The 26,000-nt window shown below is 42.6% G+C and overlaps 1 protein-coding gene across 1 annotated transcript in view; it reads right to left on the bottom strand.

Moving 5' to 3' along the window:
* Positions 1-26,000, bottom strand: part of UST (uronyl 2-sulfotransferase) — a 276,233-nt gene that overhangs the window by 81,135 nt on the left and 169,098 nt on the right. Inside the window, exons 4-5 of the mRNA XM_063097233.1 lie at positions 23,101-23,180; positions 14,588-14,741 (exon numbers count right to left, since the gene is read on the bottom strand). Of these exons, the coding sequence (XP_062953303.1) occupies positions 14,588-14,741; positions 23,101-23,180 (234 nt within the window). The remainder of the gene's footprint in view (positions 1-14,587; positions 14,742-23,100; positions 23,181-26,000) is intronic.

The following is a 26,000-nucleotide window of genomic DNA, read 5'->3' as shown; positions in this document are numbered from 1 at the left end:
TGTGGCAGGAGGTGGGGCGTTGCTTTGAAGTTCTCCCACAGTGCTTCTCAAGTCCAAAACTTCAAAGAGAAACGTCAGCCAACCAAGTGTCAACATTCCCCTCGAGGAGCTTGTCTGGTTTACTTCCATACGTGTAGCTAAATGGATGAACTGGAAACTGTTCAAAGTACAGGGTCCTAATCAAAGATTCCTCACCTTTGCCATGTCAGGTGTGCTCAGGGTCATTTCAAAGACCTTTCCAGTCCCCATGTGTCTTTGTCCCCAAAGAAAGACAGAGAAGGCTTTTCAACAGAAGAGGGGGAGACATGTGGTCTTGGTGTCACAGGCAGGCCAGACCTAGCCAAAGAACCCCTTGACTTGGAACAATTCATTTTCACATTTGCTCTCATAATTAAAAGAAAAGTAAAATCTGTACCTAACCTGACCTTCAGCCTCCAGTTGTTTTTCATCCTTCCTCTGTATTGCAAAATTGTGAATGATGAATCTATTCTGCATTTATTACAATTATTTATGAAATGTGGTCACTGAGGAACTGACTGCCAGGAAAACCACACCCATGGGACAAGAAATAAGATATCATCAACCCAGAGACCTCAAGAAAGGGCACCGACATTGAATTGACTCTGGTGTTGAGAACAGGCTGCTGAGAACGCAGCCGCTCTGGAGTGGGTGGGTTATCAAAAATGACATCTAAGTTACAGGTGGGTACAGGGCAGAGGGAGGGGTTTAATGAAATATTCTTTGTCCTTTTCCTTAGGTTTTTCTGTCATTAGACATGGAGGATTTATGCTGTTTATATTCTTCCTGAAGTGAAATTCCAAACAGTCCAGCTCATAAACATTACACTCCAGTAGGAAAAAAAGTGAAAATGAGCAAAAGTTGGCAATTGGCAATTTAACTTTTACTTCAATTATCTGATTTTTATAAGAAAACAGTTCTAGCTCCATTATATTTAACACTGCTCTAGAGCTTCTAACAAAAAAAATGGGTAAGAGTTACAGAAATTGGAAAGAAGATAAAATTATCATTCTTAGCTGGGGATATAATTTTATCTGGTAAGCTGAAAAGAATCTCCTGCAGGTTGACTGACAAACAGTAAGAGAATTTGGTAAATTGGCTGAGTTAAAAATAATATACAGAAATTAATAACGTAACAATTATATGCAACAATACTAACAACAAAGAAGATAAAACACTTACAAATCAACTTAACAAGAACTGTGCAAGATCTAAATGAAGGAAACAAGTTAATGTAAACCTAATAAATAACCATTAGGTTTTCTGGGTATGTTTGTGGGGATGAGGGGGAGGGGGAAAGAGCGGAACAAGCTGATTTTTAAAGTTCCTAAGGAAAAATAAACAAAGACAAAGAGCTAGGACAATGAGGGGGAAAGCAGAGTAATGAGGAGAGACTGGATCCTACCAGGTCAAAAAATATATATTATGCAATAGTTATTGTATATTATATAATAAAATGTATATTATATAATTATATAATCGTTTACACACACATGTATGCTCACGTATATTATATAGAATAGTGTTCTCCTGTACATAAAGATACAGATGAATGGAACAAAATAAAAAGTAAAAAAAAAAAAAAAAAAAAAGATCCCTCCAAAACCAAGAATTTGTTAAATATAAAAGATGACACTTTGGATTAGTGGGGAAAATATAAATTATTCTAAAAATGTCATTGGGATGATTTGTTAGACATCTGGGGAAAAAAAGAAACTGGATTGATATGTTATACCTGACACCAGGAAAAATTTCAGATAGATGAAAGATGTTAATTTAACATGAATAACAACAAAACCCCTGAAAGACACTATAAGGAACATTTTCTATAGTTTCAGAGTTCAGAAGGTCTTTCCAAGTGTAATACAAAATATAGAAGCTATAATAAAGGAAAAGGTTGATAAATTTGACCACAAAGACATAAAAAATTATGCATTAAAAAACACCACAAAGAAAGTTAAAAGAGATTACAAACTAGGAAAAATATTTGTGATTCATATCACAAATAATAGGCTAATTCCTGTAATTTTCCAAAGAGTTTCTAGAAATCAGAATGTTGGCAAAATGGGCAAGGATATGATGAGAAAAGGAAATACAAATGCTTCTTAAACACGTGAGAAGAGGTTCAACTTCACCTATAAAGAGAGAAATGTAACTTAAAATCCTGTGAGACGTCACTTATCTCTCAGACTGGCAAAAATAAAACACCTGTGATGACACACTGTGCAGGTGAGGGGCTGGGAAACTGAGCAAGTCACGACACAGACAACTCTCTCAGAATCCTGACACCAGAAATATACGGACACGTCCACTTAGATGCGTCCTCGACAGCACTGAGTATAAATCAGAGATGTTCTGGAGCCCACTTGTAGCAGCTTATGAGACAAACACACATCTCTTAATTCTGCTGCATTCAGTGACGTTAGTAGCCTGAAATCACCCTGGTGAGAGTATTTACACCAGTGAAATTGGCGAATGTTACAAACCAGCTCCACCCCCCAGAAAGGTGGTTGTTAAATATTTATGAGCACACTGCTACTTATAATTTTTGATATCTCTGCCAATATGACATGTTAAAGGTGGTTTTTTCTTTATTTTGCAATTTTTAAAAATTATGGATGAGGTTGAACATTTTTTAAATGACCTGAAATTTTGTTTACAATTTTAAAATTTGGGGATAGTTTTAAAAAAACTGATTTGTAGGAGCTCTTACACCTTAATATATTAAAGAATTAACCCTTTGTCATAATTATAGTAAATATTGTCTGCATTTGGATTGCCTCCTAACATTGCTTATAACTTTTTTGTGTGTGTAATAAACTGTTAATTTATATAGGAACAAATCTAAAATTCATTTCCTTGTGATTTCTTCCATTGCATGTATGTGTTGACATCCCCCAGATCAGTTATTCTGTACATACATCCATAGCTTTCTGATTTTTCACTTTTTACCTTTTTAATACATCTGAAATTAATTTTGATGTATGTGGAGTTAGAAGAGTACCTTTTTTTCTTAACTATCCAAATTTTCTTCACTACTCATTGATTAACCTAGCCTTTCTCTATTGGTTTGTGATCCTTTTTTTCTAATTGAAATTCCATTAAGATAATTGTACCTTCACGTGCAGTTGTGATGCTTTTTGATCAAACGATAATGACCATATAATAATAATGATGATCACTGACATTGCATTTAGGAAGCAGAAAGACATAGAAGAGTTTTAGCAAGGGAACGACAATATCAGATTTGTACACTAGACACTTTGATCATGCATTGGAACAAGAGAGCTAGAGACAGGCTGATTGGCTACAAGGCTTTTGCAGAAATCCAGGTGAGAAATAACGAGGGCTTTATTGGTGACCGCTGCTGGGGACTGAGCTCAGAGAAGTTATGGAGGGAGCCCCAGGCTTAGCGGCTGATTGGAAACTCTATGCCCTGCCTTGCGTCCTCTTGGCCACTTTTTACTCTACCATTGCCACAGCCACAAACTTTACACAGAAGTAACGGAGAGCACTATGCCTCAGGGCTTGGCATGTCGCCTGCTTTCTCGTCCCAGTGCAACACCCACAGGAACCCACCTGGCACTCGTGTGCATAGCCCGGACGTGAGGGAGTTAAGGCTTGATGGGCAAACTTGACCAATGGCAGACAGAACAAGGGGATAAATGCTCCCCTCTTCCTCCCTTCAGGTGGACAAATTCTGGGGCCAATTCTACACTAGTTTCTCTCTCTGCAGTCCCCCGTTCCTGTTTCCTGGGACTACTGTCCAAACTCTAACACCCTTCACTAGGCTGAAGACTATGGGCCTCAGGCTCTGCTTTCTGGAGGGTCCCAGGCTAACATGGTGGCCAAGGGACTAACATGGTGGCCAACTACATACAGGTTGGGAGTGGGGGAGAGAAGGCAGGGTGACTCAGAGTTTCTTGTGTGGGTGCCTGAACAGATGGGGCTACCACTCACTGATAATGGAATACAGTAGGAGACTGCTTTCTTTGTGTGTGGTAGAGGCAGGAAATAAGAATATATGGCCATTTCACCACAGCTATTCCCATGACAATGCCTGACACATTATAGCTATTCAAAATATATTGGAATTACACTTGTGCGTGGAAAAGAGGCAAACATCACTGGTGCTCCACACACAGGGAGCTGTGACGGGGGCTGAGATTAAAAAAGGAGATCATTATCCTATCATCAAGTTACATTTTAATTAAAAACCTAAGACATCATATATGTAATAATAACTTGAAGGATTTAAGAAGCAATATATGAGCAAGTAAAAAAGAAATATAATCCAATACACATTGAATAATAACTACGTAGAGAAATAGATTAGCGGTTATCAAAGTTGGTTGAGGCAAATGTAAATGTCTTGATTTAGGTCACTTAATCTCATAGGGTTTTTATTAACAGTGGTCAGATCATGGAATGCCATCACTTATATCTGAGATCTATTGTCATCAAAGTTTCCTCTTTTTCTTGTTGAACTTTGTAACTTTCTTTTATATATCTGTTGACTCTTTCTACAAATCTTATCCAAGAGGTTAGTTAATTTCAAAAACTGGGAGTAAAACTCTGCAGGTGGCAAAAGGGTGGCCATCTAACTGTCAATCATACCAGTGTCACTTTCTTCCTTACTGCAAAAAGAGATGGGTATAGAAATGTTTAACTGAATGTTAATACAATCCCATTGTGTTTTTACTCTGTTGTATGAAATGCAGAGCCATTGTTATTATTATTTTTTCTTTTAGGAAGCCAATGCTTTATCTTTTAGGTGAAGGAGGCTTCTTGCAAAGCTTTTTTAAAAAAGCTTTGCTTGTCATGAAATTGAGTAGGCTTTGGTTAAAATTCTTTTATTCAACTGTAACTACCTGCATGGGTTTAGGGTCAGAGAAAAAAGTCATCTGGTCCTAGAGGCTGTATAATTCAGCAGCCAGTTGAAACCCTACCTGTTGCATTCATTCCTGGCTACTTTCCTAAAAGATGAATAAAAATGTCACATAGGATACAATCAAACTTCCTATTAAATTCTCACCAAACCACATTTATTGGTATCATTTCTACTCTGTCTGTGACACTCATTAGTCAATCAAAAAAAGGGAACAACAGGAGTTTGTTAAATGTACTTTGCAAATCTCATGAACCAGGACCATCACGATTTCCATATTTGATTATTTATTCTATAAAGTATTATTATTATTTATTTCCAGGTATTTACATTTTTTAATATTATAAAGTAAGTTTCACCATTTGATTGCATTTCAGGAGATAAGGCTTCTACAATACCCATTTCTATCAAAGATTGCCCTGCAGCTCTGAGGCAATTAGCATGCACTTGGCTCCCATCCCCCAGCCCCCATCTAGCTGCCTTCTTTTAATAACATTGAGCCCCATGCATTGGGAACAGCCCTTCCATATGGTGACAAATGGTTAGCTATTCCCTCTTCTTAGCTTCTATTCTCCTTGTAGACAAAAGTATTTAGTCTTGTGCTTCAATTTCCAGCCATTAGAGGGCAAGGCTGCTGCAGTTAACAGGTTCTGAGACTTGTTTTGAGAAAATCTGAGCGAAGCAAGTAGTTTTCCAATTACACACTGTCTAATTTAATTTACATTTATTAGAAAAACTGCCAGCTATTTCATGTTAATATTGACATTTTCATAAGTACTTTCAATTAGAATTCAAGCTGAGATTCCAATAAATCTCTTAGATGTTTTACACTTACTTTTCCTGTCTTCAGACTTTGCAAAATATTTTTAAGAACATGTTTGGAGGTCATTCACCTCTGGGGAATTTATACTGTGTATGTAAAACAGTTGGGCAGAGAAAACATTACAAATGGCAAAGCAAATTGAGGACAACTATAAAGGTGTGCCAACTTCTGCAAAACAAATGTAGGGTATGGAATTCAAAATTTTAACACAGAGTCATTGGCTTTTCACACTTTACATAAAATTTCACCCCATAGCTTGCTCCCTGACTGCATTTAAAAACATTTCCTGATTGCACTTAAAGTATATTTCTGGAGCTTTTAAAAAAAAATCCCAAAGCCCACGCTGCACCCCAGGCCAACTAAACCAGAATCTCTAGGCATGAGGCGCAGGCATCAGTAGTTTTTAAAGCCCCCCATGTGACTCCCATGGCAGCCAAGGCTGAGAAGCACCGCCTTAGTAAATGTGAGCCATCTGCCCCAGTGGCGGTGCACGCTGAGCCCCAGCGCAGTGGACACAGCTGCAGCTGGTTCTGCTGAACCACAGTGAGGGGGCGGGGCCCAGAGCAGATGAGCTCAGCTGACAGGTGGCTGGCGGGATGCACCTGGCTGTGCTTGGGCTGCCCTTGCGGTTGATGCTCCTGTTGGGATCTTACATCCAGAGAGCAGGTCAGGCAAACCTGCGTTGGCAGTCATCGGAGCAGTGCTGCTTCCCCATGACAGGGACATCTGGAGAAACGCTTCATGGTCCCCTAGCTCCTCACCTTCCTAAACCTCTGCTCCTTCCAAAAGAGGGGTTCACCATCCTCAAGCTCTCAGCCTTTTGCACATTTTCTAAGCTGTCACTTCATCTGAAATGGTCCCCTCCTCCAGTCCCCCTGAATCTGACCTCTGCTGTATCTGCATACATCCCTAAAGATCTCTTTTCTGGTAAACATTTCCCAACAACCCCAGTCTCACTGATTTCTTTCCTGGTCTCATTTCTTAGGTTGCTAAGTGTCTGCATCATTCTTTTTGTAATTAAGCATGTCATAGCCAAAGACAACTCCTTCGTTGCTGCACTGAGTTATTATCTCTCTCCTCGTTGCTCTTAAGCTTTTTGGGTTTGGGTCTTCTGTTGCTAACCAGACAGCAAGCAACTGGAAGAACAGTGATATACCTTCCACTTCTTTGTAAACACTCCCCCATTGCCACCTCTGCCCCCACCTAGAGATGCTCCTTGCACATGGTTGATGTTCCATAGGTATTTGCTCCTTGGTTTATCTCGCACTTGGATCAGTGCAGTAGCCTGTGTTTAACTGTTCTATCCACATCTACTTGGAGCCATTCTTTACTCTGTAGGTTGTAGCCAAAGTGATTTTTCTTTTCCAAAATGTAAAAGTTTCAGGATCCCATGTAAATATGCCTCCTTTGGGCCGACCCCGTGGCTCACTCGGGAGAGTGCGGCGCTGGGAGCGCAGCAGCGCTCCCGCCGCGGGTTTGGATCCTATATAGGGATGGCTGGTTCGCTCACTGGCTGAGCACGGTCACCAAAAAAAAAAAAAAAAAAAAAAAAAAAAAAAAAAAAAAAGCCTCCTTTGCTTTAAATGCTTTAGTGCTTCCCCAGGGACTGCTTGCCCACATTACTGGACTCAGCTCTTTCTTTCCTTGCTCAGCACACACGCTCCAGCTTCCCTGTTTCTTTCCCTCTGCTCACTGTGCTCCCTCCTGCCACAGGGCCTTTACATATACTGTTCCCTATGCCTGGATGTTCTTCCTTCTCCTCTTTCCCTGCAGATCTTAGATCAACCATCACTTCTCTGACCTCCAGACTTTCCAGCTGTCCCACTGTATGCCTGGACTGTACCATGTCTCTATTGCAGGATATGACACAGTTGCTATTTCACATACATTTGTGTGGTTTTGAGACTAATGCGTATCATCCTTGTAGGACTGTGAGCTCCATGAGGACAGACACGGTGTCTATTTTTGCTAAATATTTTGTCTTTTGTTCCTACTATAGTGCCTATCACACAGAATGTACTAAATCAATATTTATTGAATGAATGAGTGATGAATGAATGGATAGATGGATGAATAAGTCACTAGTACAAGGAGAAAACTCAAAATGTATGATTGGCCACTTAGTTTTGCAGACCAGGGGCAGGAAAGCCATTGTTTGGTGCCACTGCATGGCAGGATGACACAGTTCCAGAAGAAATGGGCTCCCCACTTGTGGATGGGATGACCAAGTTTCAGAATGCCTGTCATGCCCACGTCCCCCTCCACAGTCCCCTGAGTCCCCTGCTGAGGAAGCAGTCCTTGGTGACACTATGTGAGGAAAAACAATGAACCCAAAAGATGTCCACGCCCTAATCCCTAGGACCTCTGGTTATGTTATTTATATGGCAAACGGGACTTTGCAGGTGCAATTAAGGTTACGGACCTTGAGACGAGGAGATGGTCCTGGATTATCTGGGTGGGCCCAATCTAACAACATAAATCCTTACAAACAGAGAACCTTCCCCAGCTGTGCTAGAGAAATGAGATGGAAGAAGAAGGAGCAATTTGAAGATCTGAAGACAGAGACGCAATCTAAGTGTGTAGGTGGCCTTCAGAAAATGGAAATGACCTTCAGCTCGTGACCAGCAAGAAAATGGGATCTCAGTCCTACAACCACAAGGAAATGGATTCTGACAACCACCCCAGGGAGCAAGGAAACGGATCTTTCCTTACAGCCTCCACAGAGGAGCGCAGCCCTGCTAGCACCTTGATTTTAGCCTGGTGAGACCCATGTCAGATTTCTAACCTACAGAAGTGAAAGATAATACATTTCTTTTGGTCAAGCCACTGGGTGTGTGGTAAATTTTCACTGCAGCAGCAGAAAATGAATGCAGGCATTTTACGTACAGGTGGTTACTCTCTGTCCCATCCATCTGCACCACCTCCTTGACCACAGCAGAGAGGAGACGTGTCTCTGTGGCAGCCAAATGTGACCTGTGAGGTGGCTGGACAGAGTGACCAACTGGATGAACTGGTCACTCTTAGGAGCTTGAATGCAAGCTATAATGACACAGCAGGCAGCGGATGGGGAAATCTGGTTGCTGACAGAGGGAAGAGCAGGTGGCAGAAGGGAGCTGGGGACCCCTGGGCAGCCCAGACACTGACATCGCCTGGCTGCTGGAACTGGCTCGAACTGTGGACAGGTTCCAGTTTTCCACCACGAGATCTGGCCGAGTTGTGATCTATGCTCTTCCCGTGTGGCCCAGCTCTGCCCGGCTTTTCCTGGTCTTGTTGGCAGTCGTGGTCCTTCTGTCCTTATTGCCATATCCATTTTTAGAATTACTCTCACATTTCTCCTTGGCCTCTGTGACCCGAGTGACTCTTAGCTCCTGGTAACTGATGTGGCCTTATGCGACTTCGCCTTACTTGTGGTTTGTCCCTATCTACCTCTTAGCCTCTCTGAGCTCGTCTTCCTGGTCTATAAGAGGGGGTGAAGGTGGGTGTGATACCTACAGCGGGGGCTGCTGGGAGGATGAATGAGCTAGTATGAGAGAAAGCACGCTAACCTGCACTGCACCACGCACACGGCTGGTGATATGTGGTGGCAGCTCAGATGGTGGCTGGTAGCAGCCTATTCTTCTCTCCAAATCCCTTTCTTGTTCCTTACTCTGCTCCTCCCTTTCCCCCTACTTCTTCCACCTTCTGCTCTGTTCACCCCAAACTCCCAGGAATACCCACAGCTCTTGCTAACCTCCAGAAGTAGCCGGTGGTCCTAAAAACACCTGTGACCCCTGCTTTAGACACACCCGAGGACAAATGGATTTCAAAGACTGTCTCTGAAGTAGGGGCTCCTTTGTCCTCTATGCCCCTGGATGGCTCACGTTAGCATGACAGAGCATTTTGGCTCCTGTGTACCTTTCCTCCTCACCCCTTGGAGGGTGAGAATGGGCCACTAATGTGACTTTACAACCCCCTGCCTACATGAGCTTAGCTTTCCAAGTAAAAACACAGGACAAATGCAAGCCAGCAAGAGGGAGGCAAGACATATCTCCAGCTGTTGGGAACATAAAGAGAAGCAGTTTCCCTAAAAACAAGTTCTCAGGGGAAAGAGGTCTCCTGAGGCAATTCGAGAGCTCAGCAAAGGTAGACCTGACGGCTCAGCACATGGCCCAGCCCCAGTGTGTCCTACTGACTCCCTGAGCAGAGAAGCTCCACGTCTGTAGGAAAAATGTCTCTTTAGGTCATGTGGAGCCACCAGCCGAGCTAAAGGGATGAAAGCATCAAGACTGAAATGTGTTTTGGAGCTTTTTAGCTTCCATGAACTTCTGTGTAGAATGTTTAGTTGATTCTCCCAATAACCCTGAGATGCAGGCAAAGTAGGTATTATGATCCCATTGTGCAGATGAGACAAGTAAGGCTCCCCGAGGCTAACTCACTGGCATGTCACCCAGGCAGGGCAGCTGAGAAGGGAACACAAGCACCCCGTCCAGGGTCCCTGTCTCAGCCTGCGACGAGAAGCCAGTGCTAAGCTAGTTGGAGTAAAGGAGCATTACTTTTTTACCTTCAAAGATTTGGGAATCATAGATATTTACTGAAACACTTAAAAGCAAATAATCCACATCCCTTATTTATTTTCTTTCTTTGAGAAAAACGATGCTTTAGGAACAGAGGCAAAGCCTGGGGTTTCATTCACAGGACAGTCTCAGCTGGTCAGGAGGGAGTGGAAATTTCCACACACCACTATTTCATATGTGTCCTTCCAAAGCTAAAGGACATTCAGAGTCCAAAACTTCCAAGCAGATTAAAATGCATAGCTTTCTGAAGACCTTTGCTGACTCTGGCCAATTTTCAGGCTTCTCCAGAATCCAACTGGGCCAACATGATTCACTGAATTCTTTATGAATTAAGAAGCTGTAAATTACGCATCTTTTCTTTTAAACATGCATTACTTTCCATGCTTTATAGCCAAACCGAATAAACAGTATCACAGAGGCAGTTTTCTCCCTGGGAAAGTTTTTCTCCCCTCTCTTCCAGCTCTTGGAATGGAGGATCTTGTGGTGAGGTTGCAAGAATGGTTGGAGAAGGACCCCAACTTTACATGTTCTGGAGTTTGGAAGTGTGAAGTGGTATTTACACAGAATATTTCACTATGAAATTTTCTAAGGCCAGGTTTTAGGCAAACAGCCAGCACAGGTCATGTGTGTGTAACTGGCAGAGTGAAAATGACAGCATGAGAAATCCATTTTCAGGGAAGCTCGGAGACTGGAAAAGGCAGTGGTTTTAGTAGGCATGAGATGCTCTCCTTTACTTGACCATTACAGCAATTGGTTTTCCTGAGAAGTCGTTCATTCTCTCCTTACATGCATCTGTGTGCCAGGTATTTCCCTCCCCTGGAAATGAAGAAGCCCAGGCTGCAGCTGGAGAAGTCTCATGCTGGGACGTGTTTAACTGTACCTGGCTCAGATGACTGTCAACCTGAGAAAGGAGGCAACCCCCTCCGCACTGGGGAGCTGAGTTTCTGGCTTTGGACTAAGAGAAATGAGCCCAAGACAATTACCTTTTCATAGTCTGGCTGCTACAAGTTGAATTTGTATCTGTGCTAGGAACAATTTATTTAAAAATCACTTTCTGGTAAATGCAAATGAAGAATGGTTTGGAAAAAAATAGAAAGCTTTAGAAAACCTGATCGTTTCCAGAACGCAGGAGGAAGAGCTATAAGATGCTTGAATATATGAAAGCAAATTGTTATAATACTGAGGTCTGTGTAAAGTCGTACAGATGATGTTACATAAAATGAGAGTGTTCAAAAAGCATGGACTGGCCTAGTCCTCTTCTTGTTTGACTATTCAGGAAGTAAAAACGTAAGGCCTGAGCGGGCACACAGCAGTTATGGAGTCACGATGCCAGGCTTCTACACCTGATGGGGCCCCTACCCGACCCATAAGTCCAGGCCTGTCCCCGCACCATACAACAAGAACCCTCATCATCTCCAAGGGAGCCTGAAAATCTTAGCATCTCTTTTCCATTTTCTTCCAAACCACCCAGCATCACAAGATGATATTATTTCACCTCCAGCGCAGTCAGGCCCTGGCCCCTCTCAGCTGTATGCTAAGCAGTTCTGCAAGGCCCAGGGCCAACAGCAGAACTGCTCGATTTTTGGCAACTGGATAAAGCCAGGGGCTTTGACACACTGAGCTCCGGAATAATGTGGAATGTCAGTAGACCATTTCAGGCCAGCCCCGTGACCCGTGTGTGTACAGTGCCCTGGGGTGGCCGGGCAGCCTGGGTCGACACCCCTCTCAGGCCCTCGCCCCCAGCCAGGGCTCACTGAAGGGACAGTGGTCTCCTCACAGCTGCCTACGCCCCACTGAGATACAAACAACACTCTCTGTTGAGTCAAACAACTGACCACCCAGGCTTGCCAAAATGAGGACAGACTCTGAAAGGGGGCAATTTTATTTCAAGGGTCTGGTGGGACCAAGGAGATGGAATTAAAGTTTCAGCTATAAAAAAAAGGCAATAGACTGTCTTCTTCCAAATAAATAAACTATCCCTTCGAACAAGAAAGCAGCCTTCTAGCCGGGTCAGGCTGGGGACAGGTCATGAGGAAGTCATTCCCTCTCTCCTGCCACCCAGGCCCTCCTTGCCTCAATCCCAGCTCCCCGATTTTCCACTCTGCTGCTTTGGGGGGTCCTGTGCTTCCCCACTGCCGCCTTGCCAAGAATTGATCTGATGAGCTCATCTGATATAGACCCTTCCAGAACACACACTGCTTCCTTTTGGAAAGGGGGCCCCTACAAATCTCTGAGGGTAAAATTCCAGGCAGGGAAATTCCCCTAGAACCTCTCAAGTCACATCATAAAGGCAATTACCAGCTTTTCAAAAATAGAAGACTTGCTTCCACTACCAACTTTCAACAATTTATGAGCTTTTTTAAAAAAATTAAAACCATGATTGTTTCTCTCATGTTTGCAACTTCCCGAATGATTCTAGTTTATTTTTTATGGGAATGTGTGAAGAACTATGTTATATGGAATAATCTACAGGATGGAAAAAAAAAAAAAGCCTGACAGAAGAGAAAAACCTAGAGAATTCCCTTCTCCTGTGACATTAATATTTGAAGAGGAGTACTCCTAAGATATGATTCCATCTCTGGTTTTTCAGTATTTTCTGCTATCACTTGGGTCTAACTTTCTTAGTATCAGGATTGAGTAGGAACTTTGAAATATTATTTTGATTAAATGGAGCATACTTGTTTTCTTTCTCTATGTTTAAAAGAACATATCAATACATTAATCAAGATCTAATTCAAACAATAAAGATAGTTTGAGAAGACATTATTCCTCTAGTAAGGGGTTCTGTACTCTGAATACATACTTGTCACTGAATAAAAAAATATATAGCCATATTCATAACATATGGTTTAAAGAAAAAGATTAAAGTTTTTGCCATCAAAAACTAAAAAACAACAACAAAAAAGAAAGATAAAAGCCACTTTAAAAATATACCATCAAAATATTTCATTGAAGCCTTAGGTAGCTGAACAAATACCGAATGGTTAGAGGAAAACCTTGGGTCTGGTGACTGCCCGTCCACTAACTATTTGTACAGCACTGGACGAGCCACCTCACTTCTCTGTATCTCAGTGTTCTCGAATCTAATCATGGATTTTAAGACATGAAAGTGACACTGAGGTGGTATCATCTCAAAATGCTCCCAGCCTCCAAACATCTATTTTTATTGCATTTTAAAAAATGAAGTGAGGAAACAGCAGCTTTGGCATGGTGCTGGTACTGGGACTAACCAGACTCTTCTTCAGCCCCGGGACGATGCTCAGGACCCATCAGCTGTGGGCAGAGGCGCTGTGCTATTTTCCAGCAGTGGGAATACATACAGCTGATTTCTGGTACTTTCTTCTTTTCCTGCTTGTGCCGGACAGCCCAGGAGGGGGCTGGTGAACCCAACAGGTTCTCTCAGACCAGGATTTCAGCTTCCTAAACACCAGGCTCTCAGCTACACAGTAAGCGTTGGTCAGCATCAGTCACCAGGGATGAGACATGTACCTTTATTCTGGTGCTGGAAGAAATATGCATAACTCTGCCCTCCGTTTTTAACAACTTCTACGCTGCAGAAACAATCCCTGGGGTCAAGACTAACTAACATCCCTTGTGGAGGTGAGGGTCCCAAAACAAGGTCTAGAAAAAGCAAACAGTTATTGCTGTGGTGGCGTGGTTCTGTTGTGCTCTGGTGGAAAGAACCCTGGACTTGAAGTCAGAGGGCCTGGAAACCAGAGTCATGGTTGTGCACCTCCTGGAGGGGTGACTTGGCAAGTCCCATGTGCTCCTGGAGTGTCAGGGTCCTCACCTGCAGACCTCTCCTTCATAAGGTCGCCGTGGAACTGAAGGGATGAGGCATGTGAAGGGACTTTGCAACCTTCTAAGAGAGATCCCCAAACACGTGTGTTGTCCTCGATTTTCTGTTTGTTTTTTTGGTGGCTGGCTAGGATGGGGATCTGAACCTGTGACCCTGGTGTGATAAGGTGGTGCATTAACCAACTGAGCTCACTGGCCAGCCCCGTTTGTTCTACTTAATCATGGTCAGGCTGATCAGGACTCCTCAGAAAAGACTATTTCTCCTCTGGGACCCAGAACCTAACAGTAAAGACAAGCTGAGCAAAGCAAAATTAGGAAATCAACTTAATAAAATGCTCATTAGGATCTGGGTCACCTGGAACAAGTTTTCACTGGCCAGAACTTCCTCGCTGAGGAAGTGCCCTCTCCACACTGAACTCCGTGGGGGTGGCGACACTTCCCAGCCGGGGGAGCCACTCCCCGGGCAGCAGAGAGGCTGCCTCTTACAAGCAGCGCAGCGGGACTTACCAGGTAACGCTCCTCCTGCCTCATGCTGGGGGTGCGGATCATGTGATTCTGTTCCCCTCTCCAGTCTCCAAAGCGACGGAAAAAATAGTTAGATAAAAACCGGCTGACGGGGTCTCTAATGATGTTGATGTAGACAGGCTGGTCTCCTCCAAACCTAACACACACGCACACACAAACATGGAGCTCGTTACAAGCCATCGCTTCTGGAGGAAACAGGCCAACTCAGATAACGATTACCCTCTAGCCTGAATTATCCTCAAAAGGTGACCCCATCTGCCAAGGTAGCAACAAACACTTTAGGAGGTAAGCCGTGTTTCCTGGCTGGCGTTTTCTTATCATGCAGGAGATGGAGGTGGTGACACCTGTTCCAGGTACTGCTGACAGGCAGTGAGGACTGTTTCATAGGATAGCACGACACAAACCACGCTATTGGTCAACGTTAAGGTACAGACGTTGTCTGGTTTTCTCACTAAGCTGTAGATCTCTTGAGGACAGGACCGTGCTATGCTGGACTTTGCATTCCCACTGGCCCTCAGTGATTATTTCAATTGACTGGTAAATTCTGACGACCTTGCTGGGTGAAACAGTGTTTACTCTACGCTGTAATTTAAACAGTCCCAGGCAACGTGCTCTGCAGTACATGGATTAATAAGTCAGTCTTTACTGAGCACATGCTGTTCATCTTGTTCTACATACTTTATGTGACCAGCTCACTGAGGCCGCAGAACACTTCATTGGAGTAGAAGCCATAATTATCCCCACTTATACCTGGGGAAACTGAGGCAGGGAGAGGGTGAATAACTTGTGGCTGAGCCAGGATATCAACCCAGGCAGTCTGGCTCCAGAGTCTGTGTTCCTAATCATGGAAAGGCGATTTCTAGAGTTGAGAAAAGTAATAATGGGAAGGATATCAGGAACAAAACAAAAATCAGTGTAATTATCCTTAAGGATGGCCAGTGGTTTTAGACAGAAATAAAACAAATATCCATTTTAATTCCCTCCACAAAGGGATTAGACAAATGCATTAAACGCTGGCTCAAGAGCAAGCACTTCCCAAGGCAAGGTGACTAGGTCGGGTGATTTTTTGTGAAGGACGCCTCCCCTTTCTCTTTGAATTGCATGAAACATTGGTCCAGAAGACTCTGGGGAAAAGCACGCCAGACTCTGGGCAAGGGTCATGCTCTGCGACCTTCTGATGAGGATGACCCTGCGACCTTCTGAGGAGGATGCCTAAACATTCTGTCAGGGTCAGAAAGAGCTCAGAGAAAACAAACTGATAGGACCCTGCCACTGCCTCTCCCCATCCATCAGACTCCACTCATCTTTCAAAACCCAGCCCAGAATCACAATCACCTCCTTGAGCAATCAACTCCCAGCCTTGTGGTCCCCACTCTTTCCTCTGTGCCCTGAGCCCCATCAGACTGTGAGCCTCCTGCAGCCAGCAACGATGTCATTTAGCACAGTGCATGGCGCACAGTAGGTGCTCAGCAAATGAGATGGAATGAAGAACTGAATGTCTAGGTGTGTGTCTAGAAAGCTCTGTTGTCAGAGCTCTGTAGACATAACAAGCCACCAATCCTTATTTGTGTATTAATTCATATAATGTTGTCCCCGGTTTATTTGCATTTTAAAAAAGAATCTTCAGAGAGAAGAATCCAAGGGAACAAAAAAGAATGACTCTCCAATAGTGGAATTTCAGGCACCAGGACACACGAATGATATTCTGGAATCCTCAAATACCACCACATCAGAAAACACTCTGCTCACGAGTAGGGTTAGCCTTGCCGGTATGAATCTTGCCTGTTCCATGATGTAATCAAGGTGGCATCCGTGTAACTAAATGAATAACCAACTGTAGTCCCAGGAGTTAGCTGTGTCAACCACCAGCTAACACCATACACATCCTGGATTTATCATCCTCTTAATTAAATTAGGTTTCATATCTGTGATAAACAGCAACTAAAGTAATAATGCTAGGGACCAGGAAGACAAAGCATGCATACCAAATATGAATCCAATTAGACTCCCCAAAATGGCACTGTGCTTTTAAAAACCTCAACTGGAGTTGCACCTTCATGTGAAGAACTAACACTCATTAGCAGAACTGCCTGAGCATGTGCATGAGTGAGCAGCTTCCTGCTAGGAGCTGGTTCTCAGACCTCCCTCCTCACGACCCCGTGCAGGCCATCTTCCGTCAATGGCTTCAGACGTGAGGATGGACTAGGCTTGTTGAGTGTGGACGACTTGCTCCTGTTTGTACGTTGTACCCAATGCAAGACTTAATTTTCCAAAGCAAAGTTTTAAATGGCTGAAGAATTTATTGTCAAGTATCAGGTGATATGATAGCCTCTGTCTAGAAATTCCTAACTATGAGAACGGTGTCTGACTTATAGCTCCCCCTTTCCAGAAGGAAACAGTAATAATGGTTTCAGGATGCCAATCCTTGTCCTTTTTGTACACACAGCTCCCTCCCAAATTGATGTAATCTGGGGTGGCATGTCAGTTTACAGAAGAGATCAGAATACCACCATGATACCACCGTGATACCACCAGAATACACCATGTGTCTTAGTGCCTGAGAAGGGAACCCAATTTTCCCACCCTCATTCCATCCTCTTTCAGAATTGGTTTCTATTTTCTCAGTATTTTTAAGTTCTGGTCAGAATTCCTGGTCACTCTTACAAAGTTTCCTTGTGACTCCACTGTAGGGGAAAATGGTTTGTGGTCCACTATCTCATTCATCACAATACTCTGCTTTATTTTAAACCCCCTTGAGAGAAAATTCCACAACCTCCCTGTGAAGTCCATCCTGTCGGTCACCCTGACAGTTGGGGAGTCTTTAATATCTAATTCCTAACCTTCCTTTTATACACATTTCCTTCTGCCTGAGCTGTTCCACACAAAGGATTAACTTCTCATATGCTTTTACAACTTTTACTCTTTTCAACTTCAGTTTTAATTTCCTTAACTTTTTTTTTTTTTGGTTTCTTTTCAAAATTCCAGTGGCATTTCTTTTAAGACTTGTTTCCCCTCATTTTACAATCTGTAGCTCTAATTTCGTCTTTACTGAGCTCTAAAAATTGTGGCGATTGCATCTGATCATAGCTCCTGAGTTGTGCATACACTACAGAATAGAAGAGTCTGGCCATGTTTTGTTTCTCACTTTTTGTCCCTTGGTCCCTACAATCACTACTGCGTATTTGAATCTCTCTTTCCAGTCACCCTAAAATAGCAGGTTTTACTACTTTCTTTGACATTTGTTCACAGGTCATATTACCAACTCTATAATCACCCCTGTGGGTCTCCTTCTGACCCTCTCTGCAAATTTATTATATATTTTTAAATTTGAATTTCAATTTTTTATTTATTGTTTTGATGAGAAGATGAAGCTCCAAGACAGGATATAATCCTCTGAGAATAATAACTGTGTGGTTCTCATTTTCTTGGAGACATTTCTCAATATCTCATTCGAGCATTTTCCTCTAATCTTCTTTACCCTGCTACCTCAGTCAAGTAAGCAACCCGTCAACAATATTAGTCACCTCAGCAATAGCTATGCAAAACACTTGGGTAAGAAATTTAGGTATACTTTCATCAAAATGCTGAAGGCATTCTTCCTGTAATAATAAGAAATACTGCATATATTAAATCAAGACTTGAGATCAGAATTATTTAGGAGAATTAGGACCGTTTCATGCTCCTGCTACAGTAGTTTTCCCTGGCTGAAAACAGTTTGTTTTTGTTTTTGGTGGCTGAGCGGGTACTGGGATCCGAACCCTTAACCTTGGTGTTATCAGCACCATGCTCTAAGCAGGTGAGCTAACTGGCCAGCCTCTGAAAACAGTTTTTGAAAGTATATCTTCTTCTCATTTTAAATTGTGCTAAAATATACAAAACACAAAATTTACCCTTTTCACCATGTTTAAATGTACAATTCAGTGGTATTAAGTACATTCACACTGTCGTGCAAACATCACCAGCTATCCATCTCCAGAACTTTTTCACCACTCCAAACTAAAACTCTGTACCTATTAAACAACGACAAAAAATCCCTTTCCCCCTCCGCCAATCCCTTGGTAACCACCATTCAACTACAAGTATATCTTCTTTTTAACCTCTGGCCTGGAAGTAGAGGTTATCTTTGTGCTGCTACCTACATTCAAAGATGAAAAGTACTGCAGGCCAGAGGCCGAGGCTTTGATCCCAGTCGGTGAGGGAGAAAAACACTTTGAAGTGAAAGGAAGGCCATTCTGGAAAAAGACAGGATTGTCTGGGGGCAGGGCGAGGAGCTGCCTGAGGAGAAGGCTAGAGCTGGGCATGTGATGGTCCTTTGCTGGAAACCAATCACAGTCATGACAACCCTTGGCAGTCACTGAACATCAACTGGGGCCAGCCTGGGGTGGGAGGTCCACCCTCCTTCCTCACAACCCCAAGCAGTGGGCACTTCCCATCAGGAAACACAGGCAGAAGAGACAGCTGTGCTCTGCTCTCCACGTGTCCTGAGGGAAGAGAGGTGGGGACATTAGACCCGTGGGGTGGAGGGAGAGGAAGATGAGTGAGAAGGTGAGAAGGTGAGAAATATGCAGGAAGTGAGGTGGGCTGGGGGCAAGTCCAGCTCATCGTGTCCTGATGAGCTGACAGAGCTGGTGTGCCCTGGGGCAGAAACGGGACAGGAAGATAGTCCAGCAGCATTTAAATAGGACAAACAGAAAATGAGCATTTCTGAATTGAACTTCGGTGCTATATTTAAGTAGGTAGAGATGGTGTGAACTGCTCATATCAATTCTTATTTTGGTGTTCTCATCAGAGTTTGAGCCTTCTGTTGCATCATGAAAGATTTGAATGGCACAGGATTAAAATGGATCACTTTGCCTATGAGAATAAAAAACAATGTCAACATCTACAAATACGATATGGAAACCGAACTGAATCATGGAATTAGCAAAATCTAATTTGTTTTGTTAAATAACGCCATCAGAGGGCAGATGCTGTTCATGAAGTGTGGTGTGAGGAACACTGTTCACAGCAGTGACTGAGATTTCACTTCCAGGGAAGAGAGAAAGTGTCCGAACGCCTCTCCTTGCACATTACACTGCACCTGCTGCTCTGGGGACTGATTCATTTTTAAATGTTTTGGTTTTGCAAGTTAGTGTTGGCATTGGAGCCTGAGATCACTACAAAAACACCGGATTGGTGTGATCCTATTCCTTCTCATGGTTGCATTAACAAAACTGGATATCGCCAAATGGTTCCTTATAATTTGGGGAAGAAAAAAAGAGAGAACTATTGAATTACCAAAAGCTCACAGGACAGCATTTTACATCCCTCAGGGAATCAAAATTTCAATGTAACAACACCATATTTAATGGAAAAAAAAAAAAAAAGAAATAAAGGCCAATTAGTTCTGGAATAATGCCATACCCTTCAAAAGCTCAGACCATGTATGTGCAAAAGAATGTGTGGGAGAGAGGCCAGCCGTCTATCTCACAGTCTGCACACCAGCAAGTGTCTCGCTGCACATTTATGGTGTAGGGAAGATCAGAAATATCAACACAGAATATTATTAGGTTGCAGTATTAGTTCTTCCCATAGTAACCCTGTTACCCTGGAATAAGCTATATACCTGTCAGCAGTTGTAAGCATAGGTTTCTTACGAGCAGTTTAATAATCTCTTCACCTTATAATTCAAAATATAGAATTCATTTTTAAAATATGTTAAAGTCCTCTTAACAAGTCCCAACTTAGTTGTTTTTCTCTGTCCACTGTATATGCTGGGGCTTTCTTTGGATGCCCCCGGTATGCCATTTGTCCCTAGGAAATGTTCTGTAAATAAAGTTATTCCCTTAAAAAAAGAAAAGCTGGTTTTTAATGTCCCATGTTCTGTGAGTCTAACAATAGCCGTCATGTTTCAACTGATCATTCTTATCATTTTTATGGACATCTTGTAGCTAAGGCCCCAGGCCCTGGTGTGGGGGTGGGAAAAGAGGGGGGACTGCTCCCAAACGCTGGCCGGGACACCCTCCGTCTCCCCCCCCCGCTTCACCCTCTGGGCTGCACTGACTGCATTCCTTCTGGCTCCTCCCTGGGTCAGGCTTTTGCTCCTGCTGGTCCCTGTGCTGGGAATGCCCTTCTCCTGCATGTGTCTAAAGCTGACCCGTCCCTCCCATCCTGGCAGAAATGCCTCCCAGACTTCCTCTTCCTCCCCAGGGAAGCACTGTGACCCCCTCAATTCATCACATTTAATTGCCCTTCCTCCTTCAAGGAAGAACTTCAGGTTTCCTGAAGGTGAGCGAACTCGCTGCAGAAGCCCAGGTCTACTGCAGTGTATAGAACCCAGAGGGCACTCCACAAACATGCGTTTAACTGAGAAAAATGGAATGGAGTGGGGAGAAACACAGCCTGGCCCCGCCCTCAGGGTGCTGCCCTAGAAGCAATGCCAGGCTACACAGTCAGCAGCTGAACTGTGGGCTCAGGCTAGACGTCTGCAGAAATGGCTTTCTACATGCCACTCTGAATTTAATGATGTCCCTCACCTGCAACGGCTTTCCTTCACATGTTCAGAGCATCCCTACAAGCTGGGGGTGGGCAGGTGTGTCCTTATTTTACAGATGGGAAAACAGAGACCCCTAAGAGGTTAAACATCTCGCACAGAACCAGAAGCAGAAAGAAGGCGAGCTCTGACACCCAGAGGTCCTGACGACCAGGACAACACCATTCTCTGCACATGTGGTATCTTCTAAAAGGCATTTATCAATTTTTTCCTTTCAGAATTAAAGCAATCAAAACCAGACTCTCGTAAATGTATTTGATGGTAGAGGCTGTGATAGAATATGGCCACCATGCTGTGCTCTGCGGATCCAATTGAGAGATCAGCTTTGGCTTCTCAGGACAGTTTTACACTGTCCTGAGATAATTATTAAAATTTGTCGCATTGCAATTTGTTTGGTTGTAAAGATTTGACCTATGAAGCAAGTAGAGTTAACGAATGAGGTTCGAGGACATCAGGGATGATGCAGAAAGCAGCTCACTAGCAAAGCGAGGATCATAGAAGCGCTGCTCTTCTCTTTACAAATCATAAACCACAATGCCTGAAATAGCGAACAAATCCTCATTGTCTGATTATGTCTAATGATATGTTCTTGGCCTTCTGGAAGTAAGCGGCAAGGCACATACTCCGGACAATCCAGTAATGAGTCCCTTGATAAATGTGGTTGGAAACACACTCCAAGCTGCCCAGTGCCTGGCCCTGGGTCACTGTGGATAATCTGCAGGTGTCCTATTCACCATGCATGGAAACTCTGGTTATCAGGCAGGAAACTTCAAGGGAAACCAGTTCACTTTTAAAGATAAGGCAGCACCTCCTCTTCTCTGCTTAATGACTTGCTTTGCCGAATCTCATACTATTTACACTTAATTTACAGAGGGCTGCTGCACAGCAGGGAAGTCCTTTGAAGGCTAAAACCTTCTCCCATCTGGGCAGATTGTCAGGCATGGGGGGGGGCAGGGCAGCAGCAGCCAATGCTCAGGCCAGAGCCCCGTTCTTCCCCCAGAGCCCACTCCCTGGATGCCTGGCCCTCAGGGGCCATTAGATAGCACATACTAACTAGCAGGTGCTGCCTGCTCACACAAGGCTGGGTGCTCTGGGCTCTCCTGTGGGCCTGTGAGTACTGTTATCTTCAAATTAAAATGAGAAAATGACATCAGCTGACAAAGGAGGCCGAGGGGCCCTGGGCTGGTCAGCAGATCTGCTCCTGGAACCAGTGATCTGTCAGCTGATAGATACCAACTGTGAGCAAGCGCAGACATGGGCCAGCTGGGGCAGAGCAGGGACCTAAGGGTTTAGCAGCGAGGCCCAGGGACAGTAAACCAATGCTAATGGATCACTGCAGAAGAGAATGCACAGAACGGGAAGCTAGCAATTTAACAAATAGAGGGTCTAAACCTAAATTTAAAGATTTACATTATTGTTAGAAGGCCGCTGAAGAAAAAACACAATTCTAAAATACCTCACCAACATCAAGCATGCAAGGCATACAGTAATCACATGGAATATTAAAAAGGTAGATGGAGAGGCTGGGACTAGCTCTTTGGAGCCTACAAAATACGCTTTACTCCACCCCTAAGTTATTTCCAGAGTTCTGCAGGTTCAAATTGTACAAAAACATGCAATAAAATATTTATGTTAAAACACCCATCTCTTGCCTTCTTATTTGTTTCAATATAAAACTTGATTTTTTTTTTTTAAGGAATTGTCAGGTCAAATGGCTTCTCATTAAAAATAACTCCAAGTGTTCATAAGATTTAAGATGGTATTCTAAGAAGAAATGAAATTTCTCTCCAAATATTTCTAATTTCGATCCCTCTGCACCAAAAATAAATGGATTAAAAATGTCTTTTCAAGGACAATTGCATTACTTGTAAATAAAAGTAGATTTCCAAAGTAATTGTTCATAAAAAAGGACTCAAAGTACTAAAAAGAAATGAAAGAACCATTAAACTGGAAAATGTCTTACCTTGAGAAGTTCAGGAAATGAACATGTCGAGTGAATAAATAGGGCTGTTCGGCAGTACTTATATTTTTAATCAGTTCCATCTATTAAAAAAAGTACATAATTAGCATATATAGGATCTAATTTACCAAGCCATATTAAGCTAAAGATTATCTATTCAACTCCTTTTATTCCCACTTATTACTGCTGGACCAGGGCCAAACAGCTGGGCTTTGTATAACATTTATGAACTTTTATATAAGGCTTCTTAGCAAATAAAATAGTGCTACCCAAATTCATAGTCCTGTATCTAATTTAGTTGATTGCTACCATGAAAACAATGTGACAGATTAAGTAATTTCAACTGGAGAAATCAGTGTGTTGTTATACTGAAATGCAAATAAAAGAATGCTTTTAATTCCCTCTTTTAAAGCCAATCAAGAAAAGAGGTTAATCATTATCTTATATTTCTAGATTGATGTCATTGGGATGTACAGAAAAATTGAAACTAGTGCTGCAGAATTTTAAAATGGGAATAAAATGAGGACCGACTGCATTATTATTCTTTTTGGTTATAAAAATTTATAAGGAAAATATTTCATAGGAAACACACAAACCCCCAAACGTCTTGGTTTTTTTTTTTTTTTTTTGGTGGGTGGTCATTTTAATTATTTATTTGCAGTTATCAGCAAGGCAAAAAGCAGTTTATACTCATATAAACTAACTTTTATGGTCTTCTGGAACATGTCATGATACAGAAAATGTTTAGTAAAATCTGTTAGAAATTCCAAGCATTCTTATGACTCCCTGACTTCCTGAATTCTTTCCCCAGGTTTTCTAATTGGCCCCATCAAAACGGATACTGTGGAATTTTTAAAAAGCACATTGAAGATTGTTACTTTAGATGAACATCAGAAGTGCAGCATTTCATATTTTATGAAACGGTTCAAGTTGAAGACTGGAAACAAAACCGGTCATTCACATGTTAACCGCAATAGCAAAAACAACAGTAAAATAAGAGTCTGGAACTCCAGGTCTGCCGCAAACATGACAGAAAATCTGGGTCTGCCTTGTTCCCTCAAGTCTAACACGGGGGCTGACACATACATAAGTGCTTGATAAATATTTGTTCAATGAATTAACTCCAACTAGTACATGCTTTGTAGATTGTCACGCTAGGATCTCAGCATCTAAACCCTTTAATTAGGTATTCAGTCTCACAATGATTGTTTGAAGAAATGAAATTGAATTTTAAAAGTAAACAACACGCACTTCATAAACCCTGTGCTTCTGTTAGCCTGTGACAGACGTGGGTGAATAACGGTCTACTTGTCCCCAAGCTTGAGCATAAAAGGAAATTGAATCCTGTCTCTTTATCTATTGTTTATCCTCTACACACCCTGCATGCGCTTGTTTTTGGTAGTAAAACTTCCCGCTCGATCACTATGTTAATTTTGGTTTTCCATGGATTTACCGATAGAATTACTGATTTGGAAGCATAACCATAGGTGATTTATCTCTGAGGATGACTGCTTAGAAAAATAACTCTTGACTGTGTGTATGTTTAATATAAAGACCATTAATGCTTTAATCACTACATTATTTTTATTCAGATATTTTGCTGCACACATAAGTCATACAAGAAAGCTTCCTCCTATTGCACAAGAAAAATGGAAGAATGGCTCAGAAGGAGAACCATGTCTTTCACATATTCAACATTATATTACATTCTCTAAACACATGTCAATGTGTTACATTTAATGGAAGAACAGTAGTGGTTACATTTTGAGAACAGTGTCATAATAGTCATAAAGCTGTCTATTTCACAAGGAAAAATGGATTAGCAGTGACAATGTATAACTCTTTCTAGACGTATCTTTAAACATAGAATAAAGGTACTAATGCTCATGTTTATTGTATTAGTACAGTGAAGGCAGAGAGTACATTTCAGTTCTCATACAGTTTGCTGCCGCACACCAGAATAAAATCACTTATAATGTACCATAAGCACAGGTTTAAGGCACCATGTTCAAGATGTCACTGAATCATCACAAATGCTAAGACTTTCCCCCTTTCTAGTAACAAGCAATGGCCTCCTGAGCTTCTGCTGCCCATCACCTGAGGCCATTCACCTGGTCCCCTAACCATGGCCAGCACCCGCCTTTTCTCTAGCCTGAGTCTTCCTCACGTGGATGGACTCATGGGTGGCAGTGGCACTACCCCAAATCACCAGCAACCACCTCTTCTTTCCCTGGCTCATGCAAGACCACTCCCAGCCTTATTCTGCTTCCAATGCATATATTCATTCATCGAGCACCTATCAGGCACTGGAGATGAAAACATGAATAAGGTGGGCAGAGAGACATAAAGAAGACAGCAGACTGTGTCTTAGTGGTGCCCCAAGTGCACCATGGCCAGAACCACACTCTTGATCCTTGTCCTTTTTCACTCTTTAAAAAAAATTTTTAAGATAATTTATTATACATACATGTGGGGTACAAAGTTGATTTTCAATAGTTGTGTACAATGTATGATAGTTAGATCAGGATAGTTAGCTTATTCATATTTACTCTTAATTCAGCCTAATCTATCTCCGGACAGTCTAGTTCTGTTTAATGCTACTCTCCACATTCCCGCCTTTGATGCAGGCAGGTCCTCCCTGGACTCCCATATTTGACTGATCACTCACTGAGTCATGTTAATTCCACCCGTGCTGTCTCCCTCCACTGGCTCTCAAGACCACACGTGCAGTGGCCAGCCAAACTAGACTGTTCCTTGTTCCTTGCTCACACCAAAGCCTGACCAAGTCCAAACTCGGGCTCTAGCTCCTTCTTCTGGAATGTTCTTCCGCTTCTCTCTGCATGTCCAAATCTTAACCACTCTTTACATCTGGCTAAAATGCCTACCTCCACCAGGTAGCCTTT

The sequence above is a fragment of the Cynocephalus volans genome, chromosome 5, assembly GCF_027409185.1.
Source record: "Cynocephalus volans isolate mCynVol1 chromosome 5, mCynVol1.pri, whole genome shotgun sequence".
Lineage (NCBI taxonomy): Eukaryota > Metazoa > Chordata > Mammalia > Dermoptera > Cynocephalidae > Cynocephalus > Cynocephalus volans.
This window is presented reverse-complemented; position numbering and strand designations above follow the sequence as displayed.